Source organism: Salvelinus alpinus, chromosome 27 (genome assembly GCF_045679555.1).
Source record: "Salvelinus alpinus chromosome 27, SLU_Salpinus.1, whole genome shotgun sequence".
NCBI classification, from domain to species: domain Eukaryota; kingdom Metazoa; phylum Chordata; class Actinopteri; order Salmoniformes; family Salmonidae; genus Salvelinus; species Salvelinus alpinus.
Genome location: NC_092112.1, coordinates 33,463,554 through 33,481,660, shown reverse-complemented (window position 1 = coordinate 33,481,660; position 18,107 = coordinate 33,463,554). Strand labels below are relative to the sequence as shown.

At 41.2% G+C, this 18,107-nt stretch overlaps 1 protein-coding gene across 1 annotated transcript in view; it reads right to left on the bottom strand.

Annotated features, from left to right (window-relative positions):
• kcnh5a (potassium voltage-gated channel, subfamily H (eag-related), member 5a) overlaps positions 1–18,107 on the bottom strand; it is a 124,484-nt gene that overhangs the window by 52,613 nt on the left and 53,764 nt on the right. The window contains exons 6-8 of the mRNA XM_071370390.1: positions 16,488–16,880; positions 6,095–6,187; positions 1,484–1,913 (exon numbers count right to left, since the gene is read on the bottom strand). Of these exons, the coding sequence (XP_071226491.1) occupies positions 1,484–1,913; positions 6,095–6,187; positions 16,488–16,880 (916 nt within the window). The remainder of the gene's footprint in view (positions 1–1,483; positions 1,914–6,094; positions 6,188–16,487; positions 16,881–18,107) is intronic.

The following is an 18,107-nucleotide window of genomic DNA, read 5'->3' as shown; positions in this document are numbered from 1 at the left end:
TCTAATCCAAAGCCAGGCCATATTGTATCAGTCCCTCATGGCTTAATTTGCGCTGGGGTTTCAGGAAATCCCCAAAGCCTCTAGCCTTGATGATGCAACCCAAGCGCCTCTTGATCTACTAATTATTTTTAACTGCTCTGATTCAAATCAAAATATGTTCTCAAAAATCCCCTCAGATAACTCCACTGCATGAAAGATCGTGTTAACCCTACTGCCTATCTCTTAATTTCATGAGTAAGCACAAAAGTGGTGATTGCTCCATAGCTGTATGGACTTGCGCTACTCTCCACAGCTCTTTTGAGCTCCTACTGCCCTGAGGTTGTGGCTTCAAAGTTCCCTGTGCAGGGTATAATGTCTTCATATAATCTCATCACGATCCTGACATGAAACATATTATAAGCCTTACAATAACCCCTTTCACACAGAGTGTTTTTACCGTTTTTGTATAGGGGGGTAAAAAAACTGCAAAAACCCAGCACAAGACCTAGTCATGGAACCTGTATAAAACAGGTTATGAGTCTGTCTGCAAACAGCAGGTAAATAACAGGCTGTTTGAACAGGGGACATACAGTATTACAGTCAATTGACAAAAAATGTATCTGTGAAAAAAACTATAGAAGAAGCTAGGGGTAATACATGCTTATAACAGCAAGGAAAGTGCTATAGTGGTTAGTTAGTAATTAGCATTACCACATGTGGAGCTCATGTGTTAGGCACATGAGGAGGCGTTTTGCAGAGATAAAGATACACAAACTAACAGTATAACATAGAAAACATGTGGATTTATATGAAGAAGCAAAGTTGAAAACAGAGTCGTTGTTGTTTCTTGACTGCGTGCATTGGCCTAGCTAACATAAGTATGCAGACCCAGAACTGTGCCTGCTTGAGTGACAGGGGGCGGGGCATGGTGTGAGTAGGAAGCAGCCGCAATAGGAGAAAGAGGGAGACTGGAGAGAGATGACAAACGGAGTAAACTGTCAAAGGCTTTACACGTAGCTGTGTGAGGTTTCAAAAAATCGCAGCCTCTTATGATATGCCTTTTTTAAATTTAACTAGGTAAGAACAAATTCTTATTTACAATGATGGCCTACCCCGGCCAAACCCGGACAACGCTGGGCCAATTGTGCGCCATCCTATGGGACTCCCAATCACGGCAGGATGTGATACAGCCTGGATTCGAATCAGGGACTGTAGTGACACCGCTTGCACCGAGATGCAGTGCCTTAGACCGCTGCACCACTCGGTGAATGGCATACGGCACATGTCAATATCACAATTTGAAATAAAAATGGATTCTTTGTGCAGCCCTAGACTATGTTCCATACTCTATCCGGTAGTTGCACATGATCATTGGTAGTCTTTCTTGGCTTGAAATGTAGAATTTTAGTTGGCGAGGAGCCTTTCAACTTTGCGCTATTAGTTATTGTAAAAGAGAATAACCTACCTAGTTTCACAAAAGTCATAGATAAATATGAATACTTACAGCCCACCATCATCATCGCCACAGAGAAGATCTTCTCGCCGTCTGTTGTGGGAGCGATGTTGCCAAAGCCGATGGTGGTGAGACTGGTCATGGTGAAGTAGAGAGAGGAGATGTAGAGAGTGTCCTTGCTTGGGCCGCCCTCCCACTGGCCAGAGCCGCTGGCGTTGTAGCGGTAGGGTGAGCCAATGCTCGTGGCCAACTGGTAGAGCCAGCTGTCTGTCTTGATTGTGTTGGTGACTTCGTCAATGACCTCGTAGTCCCCAATGCTGTACCAGATGCAGGCCAGCCAGTGGGCCACCAGGCCGAATACGCACACCAGTAGAACCAAGACCGCCGCCCCGTACTCCAGGTAATGGTCAAGCTTCCGGGCCACGCGGCCCAAGCGGAGAAGTCGGACCACCTTCAGTGAGCTGAAGAGGCTGCTGAGGCCCTAGAGACAGAGAGAAAGGAGAACGATAGAGGAGATGGAGATAAATATAGAGAAAGATAGGGAGAGAGCAATTGCAATATGGTCCACTCATACATCAATTTAGACCTAGGTCTGCGGGCTTCGGGCGCAAGCTTTGAACCACTTGTTTTTGGGGGTCACGGGTCAAAAAAGTTTGAGAACCACTGCACTAGACAACACTGGACAACTAGAAATAATCCAACTTGAAAAAAATGCATGCTAATAGTCACTCTTTTTGTTAAATTATGTGGCACAATTTCATGAGGACAGGGAATTTGTCAGTGAAATCCTCATGCAACTCTCTGTGTATTTGTAATACTGTCCTATGGACTCAGTGCAATTAAAAAGCACTGAAGCAAACTGTAAAACAAATACTAAACTCTAATGAGAGCCTTGAATCAGCTGCGACTGAGGTTTACTCAGCCCCACATCTCTAGAAGGGGCCATGATTACACAGCAGAAATCTGATCTAAATCAGTAAACAGGTTCAGTAAAAACACAATTTCATGTATTTGGATGGAAATATATGAGTTTATATGGGGACTGTATGGATGAATTCCTCCAACTCCTGTACTTCTGATCTCTCTTCATGACAGGTAGCATAAAAAAATAACATGTTTGCCCCTGTCGCTTGTACATTAGAGATCCCATTGTCCTAACTTCTTCAATGCTTCCATGGTCAACTATCCTCTTTATGCCTTATTTGTAATTAATGTAGCCCCTAAGCTCAATGGGCTACTTAAATTATATTTAGTGCCATGTGTATTCCATTACCCATGAATAATTATCCATTAATAATTACATTCAGTAATAACTCAGTCACTACACCCTCCACCAATGTGTACTACCACATACATCATGTTGACTATTGCTGTAGATGGATAGGTTATTCATGTGCTAGTCATTATCATTGTTTGGGGTCAATCCCTTTAGGGTAAAGAGATATACAGTAGTAGCCCACTGTACCAGACAGTGACAACGACAGAAGACAATACGGTACATACACACTCCCATACAGCAACATAGTACCAATTCCTTTCTTACAGTAGGGAAATGCTGACTTTACTAGGCATAGACCAGAATCTTTCAAAGCTACAGTCTGCAATTCGAAAATCAATGAAACGGCTACCCCACCACTCTTTTTGGTATACAGCACAGGAAAGGGGCTAAGGAAATGTAACACCTCTCAGACTCTAATAGGACTGACAGTCCATGACATCCACATTATAGTTTTAACCATGTTCAAGCTTTACTGTACATTGTTGGTTCTGATTCTTTTAAAAAATTTATTATTTCACCTTTATTTATCCAGGTAGGCTAGTTGAGAACAAGTTCTCATTTGCAACCGCGACCTGGCCAAGATAAAGCATAGCAATTCGACACATACAACAACACAGAGTTACACATGGAATAAACAAAACATACAGTCAATAATACAGTAGAAAAATAAGTATATATACAATGTGAGCAAATGAGGTGAGATAAGGGAGGTAAAGGCAAAAAAAGGCCATGGTGGCGAGGTAAATACAATATAGCAAGTAAAGCACTGGAATGGTAGATTTACAGTGGAAGAATGTGCAAAGTAGAAATCGAAATAATGGGGTGCAAAGGAGCTAAATAAATAAATAAATACAGTAGGGAAAGAGGTAGTTGTTTGGGCTAAATTATAGATGGGCTATGTACAGGTGCAGTAATCTGTGAGCTGCTCTGACAGCTGGTGCTTAAAGCTAGTGAGGGAGATAAGTGTTTCCAGCTTCAGAGATTTTTGCAGTTCGTTCCAGTCATTTGCAGCAGAGAACTGGAAGGAAAGACGACCAAAGGAGGAATTGGCTTAGGGGGTGACCGACCAGTGAGATATACCTGCTGGAGCGCGTGCTACGAGTGGGTGATGCTATGGTGACCAGTGAGCTGAGATAAGGCGGGGCTTTACCTAGCAAAGACTTGTAGATGACCTGGAGCCAGTGGGTTTGGCGACGAGTATGAAGCGAGGGCCAACCAACGAGAGCGTACAGGTCGCAATGGTGGGTAGTGTATGGGGCTTTGGTGACAGAACGGATGGCACTGTGATATACTGCATCCAGTTTGTTGAGTAGAGTGTTGGAGGCTATTTTATAGATGACATCACCGAAGTCGAGGATCGGTAGGATGGTCAGTTTTATGAGGTTATGTTTGGCAGCATGAGTGAAGGATGCTTTGTTGCGATATAGGAAGCCGATTCTAGATTTAATCTTGGATTGGAGATGCTTAATGTGAGTCTGGAAGGAGAGTTTACAGTCTAACCAGACACCTAGGTATTTGTAGTTGTCCACGTATTCTAAGTCAGAACCGTCCAGAGTAGTGATGCTGGATGGGCGAGCAGGTGCGGGCAGTGATCGGTTGAATAGCATGCATTTAGTTTTACTTGCGTTTAAGAGCAGTTGGAGGCCACGGAAGGAGAGTTGTATGGCATTGAAGCTCATCTGGAGGTTAGTTAACACAGTGTCCAAAGAGGGGCCAGAAGTATATAGAATGGTGTCGTCTGCGTAGAGGTGTATCAGAGAATCACCAGCAACAAGAGCAACATCATTGATGTATACAGAGAAGAGAGTCGGCCCGAGGATTGAACCCTGTGGCACCCCCATAGAGACTGCCAGAGGTCCGGACAACAGGCCCTCCGATTTGACACACTGAACTCTATCAGAGAAGTAGTTGGTAAACCAGGCGATGCAATCATTTGAGAAACCAAGGCTGTCGAGTCTGCCAAAAAGAATGTGGTGATTGACAGAGTCGAAAGCGTTGGCCAGGTCGATGAATAAGGCTGCGCAGTAATGCCATCTCTTATCGATGGCGGTTATGATGTCGTTTAGGACCTTGAGCGTGGCTGAGGTGCACCCATGACCAGCTCTGAAACCAGATTGCATAGCGGAGAGGGTACGGTGGGATTCGAAATGGTCGGTAATCTGTTTGTTAACTTGGCTTTCGAAGACCTTAGAAAGCCAGGGTAAGATAGATATAGGTCTGTAGCAGTTTGGGTCTAGAGCAGGGGTGTCAAACTCATTCCACGGAGGGCCTAGTGTCTGCAGGTTTTTGGTTTTTCCTTTCAATAAAGCCCTAGACAACCAGGTGTGGGGAGTTCCTAACTAATTAGTGATGTTAATTCATCAATCAAGTACAAGGGAGGAGCGAAAACCCGCAGACACTCGGCCCCCCGTGGAATGAGTTTGACACCTGTGGTCTAGAGTGTCACCCCCTTTGAAGAGGGGGATGGGGTAAGGCAGTTGTACTAAGCTCAAGTTATATTCATCAAGAATCAATGACTATATATCATTAATTTAAAAGTCAAAACATTTTGTGCCAATACCTGACTGTAGCTGTAGCATAATAAAACTTTCACAAATAAGGTTCTCTACATTTTTGATGCTCAAAAAACTAAGCGAAGGAAATGCCGCAATATAGCATTAGCTATGAGTGGCAACCAAGACTGGGGTCAATACCATTTAAAGTCAGTCAATCTAGTCAGTCAATCTAAAGTAAATTGAAATCCCTATTACAACCATCCTCAAGCAATTAGGAACATCGGAATTTCAGTTGACTTCCTGAATTGACCGACTTGAAAAGGAACCGACCCCAAACCTGATAGAGGAGTTGAGACAAACGCTGTGACTGAATTCTATATAGCATAGCTGCTTACTAGTAGTATAGCTTATGTGTGTACTAACCATAATACATACTATTTAGAAAATTCTGGTAAAGATGTGAACAGTATATAGTAAGTGACAAATATCAACATACTATTGCTCATTAATACTGAGGAAGTGATGTCTGTTGTGCAATGAATCGTGTTGTTCTCTGCGATTATTATTATTATATTTCTTTTTTTACAGCCTCTCCCTTATGTGATCATCAGCTGTTGTCAGACACATGGGTCTGAAAAGAGGACTCTCTTCCTTGAATGTGGAGTAAATTCATACAAGATGAAAATACCAAAAGTATGACATCCCAGCACTTAAAACACACTCCAATTTTAGTACTTTTCACTAGAAAACTCTCTATTCTCGCATACTCAAAAAGCCTACTAAACAGGACATACTATACACGCAAGTACGAGAATCCGGTCACAGCCTAAGTGAAGGTACATAGACAGGCATGTCAAGGCCACAGAGGGGAAGGGAAAATCTGCTTACTGGGAGAACTGAGTCTTCTGCCCTTGTGGCGTTCCTCTGCGAACTGGATGACTCTCGCAGGTGCCCCACTGCCGAAGAGTCTGAGATGGGATCCTTCACAGAAACATACAGACAAAATATTTATTATCACTCGTACACACTTGACATTTGGTATTCATATTCAAATTAATTCAATAAAAACAGGAGAGAGAGAGAGATAGGGGATAGCACCTAAATGAACAAAAAATCACGAGTTAATATAACAACTTACATTAGCAGGACACTACAGAAGTTCACCAATTGAGGAAAGCCTAGGTAGGCTCGTTTGATCATGGGAGGATATCTTTCTATACATGATCTATCTACTACTGTATATTATCTATTTACCTTAATATATATTTTTTTAAATCTATTGAAACTTTATATTGTTCAACCCCCACACAAAACTGCTTAAATTCACTTGATATGTGGTGACGTCTGCTGGAAAATGTATCTTTCATTAGGCATGAATACCAGTCACTATACACCAATATTGCCATTTCTTCAATAAGGGAATGATTAAGCTAATTGCATCATTAAGAAGCCATTTGTATTTATTAATAATATGTTGAGGCAAGGGGATATGCCTCTCTTTAGTGAAGTCAAGCATCTCCTAAGTCAAGCAGGACCCTGCGATGAATGAATCAATACTGTTAATCAAGAGGTTAGTAGTTCCAATCTACACACGGTATAACTTTCATTTTACTCCAATTGTAACTCATAAAGAGTAAAAGCAACAGAGCACTCCCTCTCAGACATCTATAATTCACTCTTGAGTGGGTTGTCTCTCTTATACAACACTCAATAATGGTCTGGAATCAGTGAGTTGTTTCTGTAATGCAGCCAACAGAGTAGGGAAGCAGTGATTTCACACCTTGTGTTTTGAAATAAATAGAGGACCAAGTTTTCAATGTCTGAAAGTGGGTTTTGACAATAGTGACACCTTTTATGCTTTTTACATCAATAGGTGACATCTTCTGTCCACAGAACAGCCTTCACAGTGCACAAAGTTGACCTAAGTAACCCTAACATTTCATATCGATTGGTTGGAACTTAATTCAAAATGGGTTTGTAATGGTTGTGATTGTATGGCATACAACACATTTTAACACTGTATACTGTACTATAAATCTGCATACAAATTCATCGCCCCCTCATGGTCACCATGAAAACAAACGCTTAATAGGTACATTGTCACGTCCTGACCATAGATAGTCCTTATTTTCTATGGTAGAGTAGGTCAGGGCGTGACTGGGGGGTTAGTCTAGTTTATTATTTCTATGTGGGGTTCTAGGTTTGGTTTTCTATGTTGGTGATTGTGTATGATTCCCAATTAGAAGCAGCTGGTAATCGTTGTCTCTAATTGGGGATCATATTTAGGTAGCCTTTTTCCACCTGTGTTTATGGGATATTGTTTTGAGTTAGTGCACGTAGCAACGCTGTAGTCACGGTTCGTTTATTTGTTTTTGTCTTTGCTTAGTTTCACTTTCTAATAAATAATGTGTAACTCATCATCCGCTGCTCCTTGGTCCGACATTTATTCCAGCGAAAGTGACATACATGCTGCTGCAATACAGTATTTTTGCACATTGCGATGATAGCTGTTTGTAAATCATCAAACTAAAATAGAGTAAAACAAAAGTAACTCATTCACCATCTTGGCAGAGATCTACAACTATTTACGGTGCTTACATCATTATTGTATATAACCCATGTTATTAAAGGGGCAATCTGCTTTTTAAGCTAGAATCCTTAGTTCAAAGCGTTGTTACAGTCTTTGGTTCTTCCATTTATATTTTGAGGTTTGGATGTCACCTCTTTAGGCAGTATGTTTTACACCTGTGCTGGCTTGTCATACAGGTGATATTTAAGAGCAGCTGGCCCAGTGCTCCAGTTGGCTTGAGAGATGTGGATGGTTACCACCTTCAGTTGGCTCTCCCTATTTTGAAGAAACAACAATAATCCTTTATCTGATCTTCCCTGTTTTTGTTTTGCTCCACTTTTTGGTTTGCTTCCTATCTTTAAGTTTGGTGTAGGTTTTTTATTTTGTTTGCCTCTTGGGCAAATTTAGTGGATGCTCATGGTGGGTGTCTTTTAGGTCCTAGCTATTGTTGGTAGTCAACTTTCAATGGACACCCAATGATTGTCTTAAAACCCCACCTGTTTCATTTTGGTTGTTGTCAGTGACTCTTTGTTAGTTCCCCCTTCTGTTTTAGCAAAAAAAATTGGTTTTCTTGCTGGAGAATGTAACAGCATTAACCCCGCCTCTGTTTTGGTAAAAAGCTGCAGGATGGGCCTGGAGAAATGTAACCACTCTCACATTCATATACAGGGCTATGGATGTGGTATCTCTTGTCGTGATGTGTTTTGTCCTATATTTTTATTTTTAATCCCAGCCCCCATCCCCACAGGAGGCCATTAACCTTTTGATAGGCCGTGATTGTAAATAAGAATTTGTTCTTAACTGACTTGCCAAGTTTTATAAAGGTTAAATTAAATAAAAATGCAAGGACTGACCATCCATGATATCAACATTAATGTAATCATGTTTTGAGGCTACAGTGTTTATTTACATTGCTTACAAAGAGTAAAACAAGCTTATATTTTGGGATCTGATGGGGTATGACAGTTGAACTAAGCTCATGAAGCATTTAAGTTATATTCTTCAAGAATCAATGGGTCTATATCATTCATTTATAAGTCCAAAAAGGGATGTAGCTACTAAGTGTTCTAGCTTTAAGTGAATGATATACCGTGCACCCATTGTTTCTTAAAGTATTTCACTTATTGTGCCCCATGAGCTTAGTTAAACTGCCGTACCACATCAGAACCCAAAATATAAGCTTGTTGTACATCATCGTTGTCAAACAATTGTATTCTAAACAAACACTGCATAGCCTCAAAACATGGTTCATTTTATCTGATGGATGGTCATTATTTGCAGCCATAGCTCGGTCTATGAATTTGAGAGTGGTTACATTTCTCCAGCCCCATCCCTTAGCTCTTTACCAAAACGGAGGCAGGGTGGTCGCTTTGTTATTGTTTGAACTGCAAATTGCCTCTGTAACACTTGAAATATTAAAGTTGACCTCAAATGACTGTGTGTGGACTGTGTGAGATTGCCCTATGGGACGAACATAAATATGTGTGTGTGGGATGGAGAGCGCTCAGCACTCAGGACCTGAGGCCTACACTGCTTTGAATTTGCAAACAAACACAAACTAACCCCATTCACATGCATACCGTCACGTGCACACAGAATAGGCAGGAGACTAATAAAAATATGAACAGCACCAAAAATGCTTTTAAAACAATTAATGCACTGATTTAAACATTCACCAAAATGTGTTGTCTGGGAGTGGCAGTTGAAACGACTTGCCGACAAAATGTGTATAAGCTAGTGTCAGCCAAAGGATGACACATTTAAGGTCGACCACTATTGTGTCTGTGAGGGTGACAATAATTGAGGAGTGACATTCTCACAGCTGGTGTGTGCTCCTGGACTGCTGTGGTCTTTTGTATGAGATCCCACTCAGTGGAAACACATCTTGCAGGGCTCTGGGTGGACAAAGCTTTGAGACAGAATAACGAGAGGCAATATTGATTTCCCATGAGTCTCCTCTCTCCATTCCAGAGTCCAGTTTCTGTAATGTAAACTATGAATACTCCAATATTCTCTCTCCTTTACACCTCTGGTGCTCTTACCCGTTCCCTCTTGCTCTGCATTTCCACACACCTCTTCATTCCAATCATTCTTTACTCACCCCTGCTCCCAGCTTCCGAATTATCTCCATCCACATTTGTCTCCATCTCTGTCCTGACTCTCGCTCCCTATGTTTCTCTTCCCAGAGCCTATATTGCACTCACACTGATATAAAGGTCTAGCAGCTTCTGCAATGTCCTAAGGGGTGCATATGAAGGGTTTCCATGGCCCCAAGGCCTAAGTAGCACATTTCAGTGCCTGTCCAATTTAAAGCAAGCCCATCCATATTTTTATCCACACAAATTATCTTGAATAACTTTAAAGGTAAAACGAATATAAAATGTATTGCAAAACAAAACTTTAAGAAAATTGTGTTTTTCCATATACAGTGGCAAGAAAAAGTACGTGATTTCTGCATAAATTGGTCATACAATTTCATCTGATCTTCATCTAGGTCACAACAATAGACTAACACAGTCTGCTTGTAACGTCCTGACCAGAGTTCTTATGTGTTTTGCTTGTTTAGTGTTGGTCAGGACGTGAGCTGGGTGGGAATTCTATGTTGTGTGTCTAGTTTGTCTGTTTCTGTGTCCAGCCTAATATGGTTCTCAATCAGAGGCAGCTGTCAATTGTTGTCCCTGATTGAGAATCATATATAGGAGGCTTGTTTTGTGTTGGGATTTTGTGGGTGATTGTTTCCTGTCTCTGGGTTTTGTCTGCACCAGATAGGGCTGTCTCGGTTTTCACATTTGTTATTTTTTTATTTGTATTAGTGTTACCGTTTATTCGTCTAATTAAACATGTTGAACACTAGCCGCGCTGCATTTTGGTCCTCTCCTTCATCCCAGGAAGAAAGCCGTGACACTGCTTAACTAATAACACAAATGTCTTTATGTTCTTCATGTCTTTATTGTAAACATTCACCGTGCAGGTGGAAAAAGTATGTGAACCCTTGGATTTAATAACTGGTTGACCCTCCTTTGGCAGCAATAACCTCAACCAAATGTTTTCTGTAGTTGCGGATCAAACCTGCACAACGGTCAGGAGGAATTTTGGACCATTCCTCTTTACAAAACTGTTTCAGTTCAGCAATATTCTTGGGATGTCTGGTGTGAACTGCTGTCTTGAGGTCATGCCACAGCATCTCAATCGGGTTGAGGTCAGTACTCTGTCTAGGCCACTCCCGAAGGGGTATTTTCTTCTGTTGATTTACTTCTGTGTTCTGGGTCGTTGTCCTGTTGCATCACCCAACTTCTGTTGAGCTTCAATTGGCGGACAGATAGCCTAACATTCTCCTGGGAATTCATTTTTTCATTGACGATAGCAAGCTGTCCAGGCCCTGAGGCAGCAAAGCAGTCCCAAACCATGATGCTCCCTCCACCAACTTTACAGTTGGGATGAGGTTTTGATGTTGGTGTGCTGTGACTTTTTTTGTGTGTTCCTTCCAAACAACTCAAATGTAGTTTCATCTGTCCACAGAATATTTTGCCAGTAGCGCTGTGGAACATCCAGGTGCACTTTTGCAAACTTCAGACATGCAGCAATGTTTTTTTTGGACAGCAGTGGCTTCTTCCGTGGCGTCCTCCCATGAACACCATTCTTGTTTAGTGTTTTACATATCGTAGACTCGTCAACATAGATGTTAGCATGTTTCAGAGATTTCTGTAAGTCTTTAGCTGACACTCTAGGATTCTTCTTAATCTCATTGAGCATTCTGCGCTGTGCTCTTGCAGTCATCTTTGCAGGACGGCCACTCCTAGGGAGAGTAGCAACAGTGCTCAACTTTCTCCATTTATAGACAATTTGTCTTAACTGATGAACATCAAGGCTTTTAGAGATACTTTTGTAACCCTTTCCAGCTTTATGCAAGTCAACAATTCTTCATCTTAGGTCTTCTGAGATCTCTTTTGTTCGAGGCATGGTTCACATCATGCAATGCTTCTTGTGAATAGCAAACTCAAATGTTGTGAGTGTTTTTTATAGGGCAAGGCAGCTCAAACCAACATCTCCAATCTCATCTCGTTGATTGGACTCCAGGTTAGCTGACTCCTGACTCTAATTGCTTTTGAAGAAGTCATTAGCCTAGGGGTTAACATACGTTTTCCAACCTACACTGTGAATGTTTAAATGATGTATTCAATATAGACCAGATTTTTTTTTTTGGGGTGTTTTATTAGTTTAAGCACACTGCTTTTCAAGATGGCAGCCGGAAAGTTTGGCGTGTTGGCAGCGTTTTTTATCCACACTTTTATATTAACGTGTATCGATACTGTCCCCTTTTGTACATCAAGTCGATGTCCTTTTGACACAGTATGCGGTTTTAATCAGAAGATGAGGTTCGAAGACCAGATTGGCACTAAGCATTTTGGCCATTTTGGCCTCCAAAAGGGCAATTATGGTCAAGGGAAAACGCCAAATAGATGGTGGAAACCTAATAATTACCATATGCCTGTTGCTGTCTGGAGATGTCCATCAGTGCCCCGGCCCGTTTTCTAGCGATAAATCCATTCGCTATAATTTAGAGGGTCAGAAGGGAAAGAGCAACGACCATCTCTTTCAAATGCGAGTGCGAATCCTGGAAGGAGCTTCATTGCGGCGATTGGACTGCACAGAGTCAACACTCATCTCAAGTGAACAATTTCAGCTGACAGTTCCAACAGAGGAGGAGAACTTAACTATAGAAAATGTAATCTCAATGTTAGAGGTCTTCTTCCTAAGATTGAGGAAATTCGCCTACTCTCTAGTAACTGTAAGGTGGGAGAGCTTTGCTTTACCGAAACATCGTTGGATTAAAAAAAGCTGAAATTGAAGTTGAAAATTATGTAGTAATTAGAAGAGTCCGCAATCACACAAGCAGGGGAGTTTGTATTTATGTAAAATCTGATATTCGGTTCAACTATAGATCAGATTTAAACCATGATGAGATTGAAGCTGTGTGGTGGGACATTTTATTACTGAAATGTAAAGCTATTATAGTTGGAATCTATTATAGACCACCAGACCAGTACAAGTTTGATGAATTGTTGGAGGAGACTTGTTCCAACTGTACAGACTTAAATCAGAGGTTATTGTTACTGGTGATTTTAATACAGATATGCTCAAAAAGGCCATGCTACTTTTAAAGCTCTTAATAATTGTTGTAATCTATTTGCTTTATACCAGCTGATTAATGAGCCCAAAAGGGTCTGTCCTACCCAAACCATCATTGACCTTGTGTTGGGTGTCGGATAGATCAAGGATATCAAACAGTGGGGTTGTAAACTATGGGCTCAGTGATCATTCCATCATTTTCTGTAGTAGGAAGGTTCAGAAAACAGTTATTAATTATCATAACTTAATAAAAATTAGGGCTATGATAAATTATAGTGCAGATATTTTTGTTAATTGTCTGAGCAAATTAGACTGGTCTGCTGTATTGAAATGCAAAGAGGTGGAGAAATCCTGGGGCAATATTAAATAATTGTTTTAAATAATGCTGTAGATAAGCAGGCTCCAGTAAAACAGGTTAGAATTAAGCAAAGAACAGAACCATGGATAAATTATAACATTTTAAAGGCAATTAAGCATAGAAATGAACACTTTCTGGAGTTTAGGAAATCCAGGGCAGATTATATATTTATAGACTATAAGAAATTAAGAAATGAGGTCAACAAGATGATACAGAAGGCCAAGAAATAATATTTTAATGACAAAATAGTTGAAAATAGGAACAATCTGAGTAAATGATGGAAGTGTCTGAAGCTGTTAGGTTACAGTAACATATTAAAGACCAAAGCTCTCAATCTCAGCTTGGACATTGGAGGAAAGGTTACATCAGACAAGACCATGGTTGCAGACAGTCTGAATAGCTATTTTACAACTAAAGCTAATACATTAGTTAGCAAGTTACCTTGTCAATCAGGTTGCTATGGGGAGAGTCATGTCCAGCAGTTTTACTCACAGCAGGGGATTCAAGTAACTGATTTTTCATTTGAAAAGGTGTCTGAGTCAACTGTGCTAGAGAGGCTGAAAGAACTTGACCTTTCCAAAGCAACTGGTCTTGACAACATTACTGACAGATTTCTAAAGGATGCTGCGGTAATTATCACCCCCTGTGTAACTCACATTGTGAATCTGTCTATTGAACTAGGCTGTTTTCCCAGTGAACTAAAACTTGCAAGGGTCATTTCTTTATATAAAAAGGGAATAAGTTAGATCATGGAAACTATCTTCCTGTCTCAATCCTGTGTGCTTTATCGAAGGTCATGGAAAAGATTATGTTCAAGCAGATTGACAGTTATATTTCCTTACATAACCTATTCTATGAGCTCCAATCTGGCTTCAGGAAATCCCATTCCACTGACACCTGTCTACTATATCTGGCTGATTACATAAGGAAGTAGATGGAGGGTGATTTTTAGGTATGGTTATGTTAGATCTCCAAAAGGCGTTCGATACAGTGGATCATGACATTCTGTTAATCAAACTAAGGGCCATGGGCTTTAACAACTTAGCAGGAAAATGGTTCAGCTCTTACCTGCAAGGAAGAAAACAGATGGTGGATGTGGATGGGACCCTGTCTAAACCCAAAATCTTGAACTGTGGGGTACCCCAAGGGAGTGTGCTGGGTCCACTTTTATTTCTATTGTATATAAATGATCTGAAATCTGCCTGTACATGTGACCTTTTACTATATGCGGATGATTCTGCACTGTTGGTTTCCCACAAAGACAAAAAAGTGGTTGAGAAAGTCCTCAGTGCTGAACTTCTGAATGTCAGTAAATGGCTGTATGACAATAAGCTGTCACTTCACCTTGGAAAAACAGAGTCCATCTTGTTCGGGTCCAAAGTGAAACTGAGGAAATCCCCAGATTTTAAGGTGGTAGTAGGTGACATAGTAGTCACAGCAAAATAATATGTTTAGTATCTTGGATGTGTGCTAGATAACCATCTGACAGGGGAGAGCATGGCACAAAATGTTATCGCCAAAGTGAACCATAAAATTAGGTTCCTGGCTAGGACCTCCAAATATCTCGATAAGAATGCAATGGGGACATTGGTAGGAGCTCTTGTTCAGTGCCACTTTGACTATGCATGCTCTTACTGGTACAATAGTGCCCCCCAGATATTAAAAAATAAATTGCAGACATCTCAGAACAAATTAGTCAGGATTATTCTTAAACTTCCAGCACTTACGCATCTTGACTATTCCCACTTTGAAAGGCTTAGATGGCTTAAAGAGGAGGAGAGAGTTGCTCAGATAAAATTGTGTCTTGTACATAAGATTGTCCACAGTATGGTCCCCAGATACTTGTGTAACTACTTTAACTTAGTAAGGGATAACCATAACTACTCAACTAGAAGGAGTGAAACTGACGTTGTTCCTTTTAGATTTAAAAGTGGTATGGGGAAAGAAACGTTTTTATACTCAGCTGCCATTCTTTGGAATAATCTTCCAAAGAATTTGAAATGTATAACCTCTATAGGTAGTTTAAAGTTCTCACTGAAAAAATTGCTAAATAATAGCATGTCTCAAAAGTAAGTGGTAAGATTAAAGTAGGTGGCAGAGAGGGAAATGCCCAGGATAGCATATGGTCTGCCTTTTTGGTGCCTGTGGTTTATTATATTGTGATTGTCTTGTTTGTTTGTGTGTTTGTGTGTTTGTGTGTGTGTGTGTGTGTGTGTGTGTGTGTGTGTGTGTGTGTGTGTGTGTGTGTGTGTGTGTGTGTGTGTGTGTGTGTGTGTGTGTGTGTGTGTGTGTGTACTACCGTTCAAAAGTTTGGGGTCACTTAGAAAAGTCCTTGTTTTTGAAAGAACATTTTTAAAAATTGCCCATTAAAATAACATAAAATTGATCAGAAATACAGTGTAGACATTGTTAATGTTGTAAATGACTATTGTTGCTGGAAACGTCTGATTTTTAATGGAATATCTACATAGGCCTACAGAGGCCCATTAACAGCAACCATTACTAAGCTTTGTGCGTGTGGAACATTTCTGGGATCTGTTATTTCAGCTCATGAAACATGTGACACACACTTTACATGTTGTGTTTATATTTTTGTTCAGTGTAAATAGTATATCCCACACATTTATTGTATTGTATATATGTTTTCCCATATAAGCATGAAGGAAAGGTATGTGGGCAGCTATGGAAGAGAGACTGCATTTATTGTTAGGCTAATAACCTTTCTATACATCTTCTCCCATTCATACAGGAATTAAAAGGGCAATACTGACAGAGACAAGAGCTTGCCGTCCATGTTGATTCCCACATGCCAAAGCAAGACTCTGTCTATTGGACTTTAAGTGCATCAAAATTGATTGAACAATATCCCAAGCCCCAGATGTCACCGAAAAGCACCCCATTATTGAAATATTGGCTCAGAGTAATTTTGATGCTTAATTGCATTCCACCCATGCTGAGGATTCACCTACTAGTAAGCCTCAGAAGGGAAATGATGCATGTTGCCTGGGAAACAATCAAGCTAAGACTAAAAGTAAATATATCACTGTGCTTCTCTGACATACCTAGACTTAACTGAGCCTCCCCTTCTACTCTCTGATTTGACTGGGGGACCATAATTCAGATCAATCTTTCTGAGGACAAAAATGTTAAAAGGGTATACTGATTGAGTATGCCCTTGGTCAAAAACTATGGAGAACAACATTTCAAGTATGTTCAGGGCCTACCTCATTTACGTTTTCAAAGGCATTGATGATGTCGTAGGGCAGGCAGGACAGCAGGTCAATGACGAACCAGGTCTTCAGGTAGTTCATTCGAATCAGCTTTGGGTCCGAAATGACCTCTCCACCAGGCCCAACGAAGGTGGTGTGGAAGTTGAGCACAATGTCCACAAGGAAGATGACATCTACCACGCTGTCCAGCACGAGCCAGGCCAAATTGTTCTGCTTGGTCTTGAAAGAGACATTGTAGGGTACCATGATGGCTGTGTAGAAGGTGAGGATGAGGATGACCCAGTCCCAGGTGGTCTTAAAGGTGCAGTAATGGAGGATGATGTGGGGTGGCGTCTTGGGCGCCTCCTGCTTGTACTGGGGGAGAATGTCCGAGCCCAGCTGGAGAGCCTGAGGTCCACATAGAAAAGAGGAAGACTGTTAAAGTAACCCTTTATATTACATTACTGTTTCAGATGCTATTTACCTGATATCTACTTGCAGTGCCTATAATAAGTATTCACCTTCGTTGTGTTACAAAGTGGAATTGAAATTGATTTAATTTGGATTTTCTTTGTCATTGATCTGCATAGACAAATACTCCATAATGTGAAAGTGAAAAGTACATTCTATAAATGTTTACAAATGAAAATGAAATAGAAATAACTTAAATGTATTGGTTGTAAAATTATTTACCCCTTTGTTATGGCAAGCCTAAATTAGTTCATGAGAAAAAATTGGCATAACAAATCACATAATAAGTTGCAGGGGTCAACATGATTTTTGAAAGATTTCCCCATACATACAACCTCTGTAAGGTTCCTCAGTCGAGTAGTGAATTTCAAGCATGGAGTAAACTACTGTCACGACTTCCGCCGAAGTTGGTTCCTCTCCTTGTTCGGGCGGTGTTTGGCGGTCGGCGTCGCCGGTCTTCTAGCCATCATCGATCAACTTTTCATTTTCCATTTGTTTTGTCTTGTCTTCCCACACACCTGGTTTCAATTCCATCATTACATGTTGTGTATTTAACCCTCTGTTCCCCCCCATGTCCTTGTCCGGAATTGTTTACTGTAAGTGCTTGTGCAAGTTATTTCTGGTGTGCGACGGGTTTTGTACCCATTGTATTTATTGTTATGTTTACGGTGATTTTTATTATTAAACTGCTCTGTTGTAACACAGTTTTTGCTCTCCTGCACCTGACTTCTCTGCCGCCAGTACGCACCCCTTCCTCCATCTTGGCACCACCATGGACCGCGTTGTCCAGACAATGGACCGCTGGGAGAGACAGGGAGTTCTACCAGCGCCTTCCACCAGCACAACCGGGGTCTCCACTACGCGCCCCTCCTTCTCCTGGTCCCAGTGGGATTCGTCTCTCCCTTCCCCAGGAATACGATGTGTCGGCTGTGAACTGCCAGGGGTTCCTGTTGCAGCTAGACTTATACCTGGCAACCGTCCACCTGGCTCCTTCGGGCCGTGAGAGGGTGTCTGACCTCGTCTCGTGCCTCACCGGGAAAGCCCTGGAATGGACCAACGCTGTGTGGAGAGAGGGAGATGCGGCGTTGGACCAGTTTGAGGAGTTCACAGTTTTCGACCACCCGCCCGAGGGTAGAGCGGCGGGTGAACGCCTCTTCCATCTGA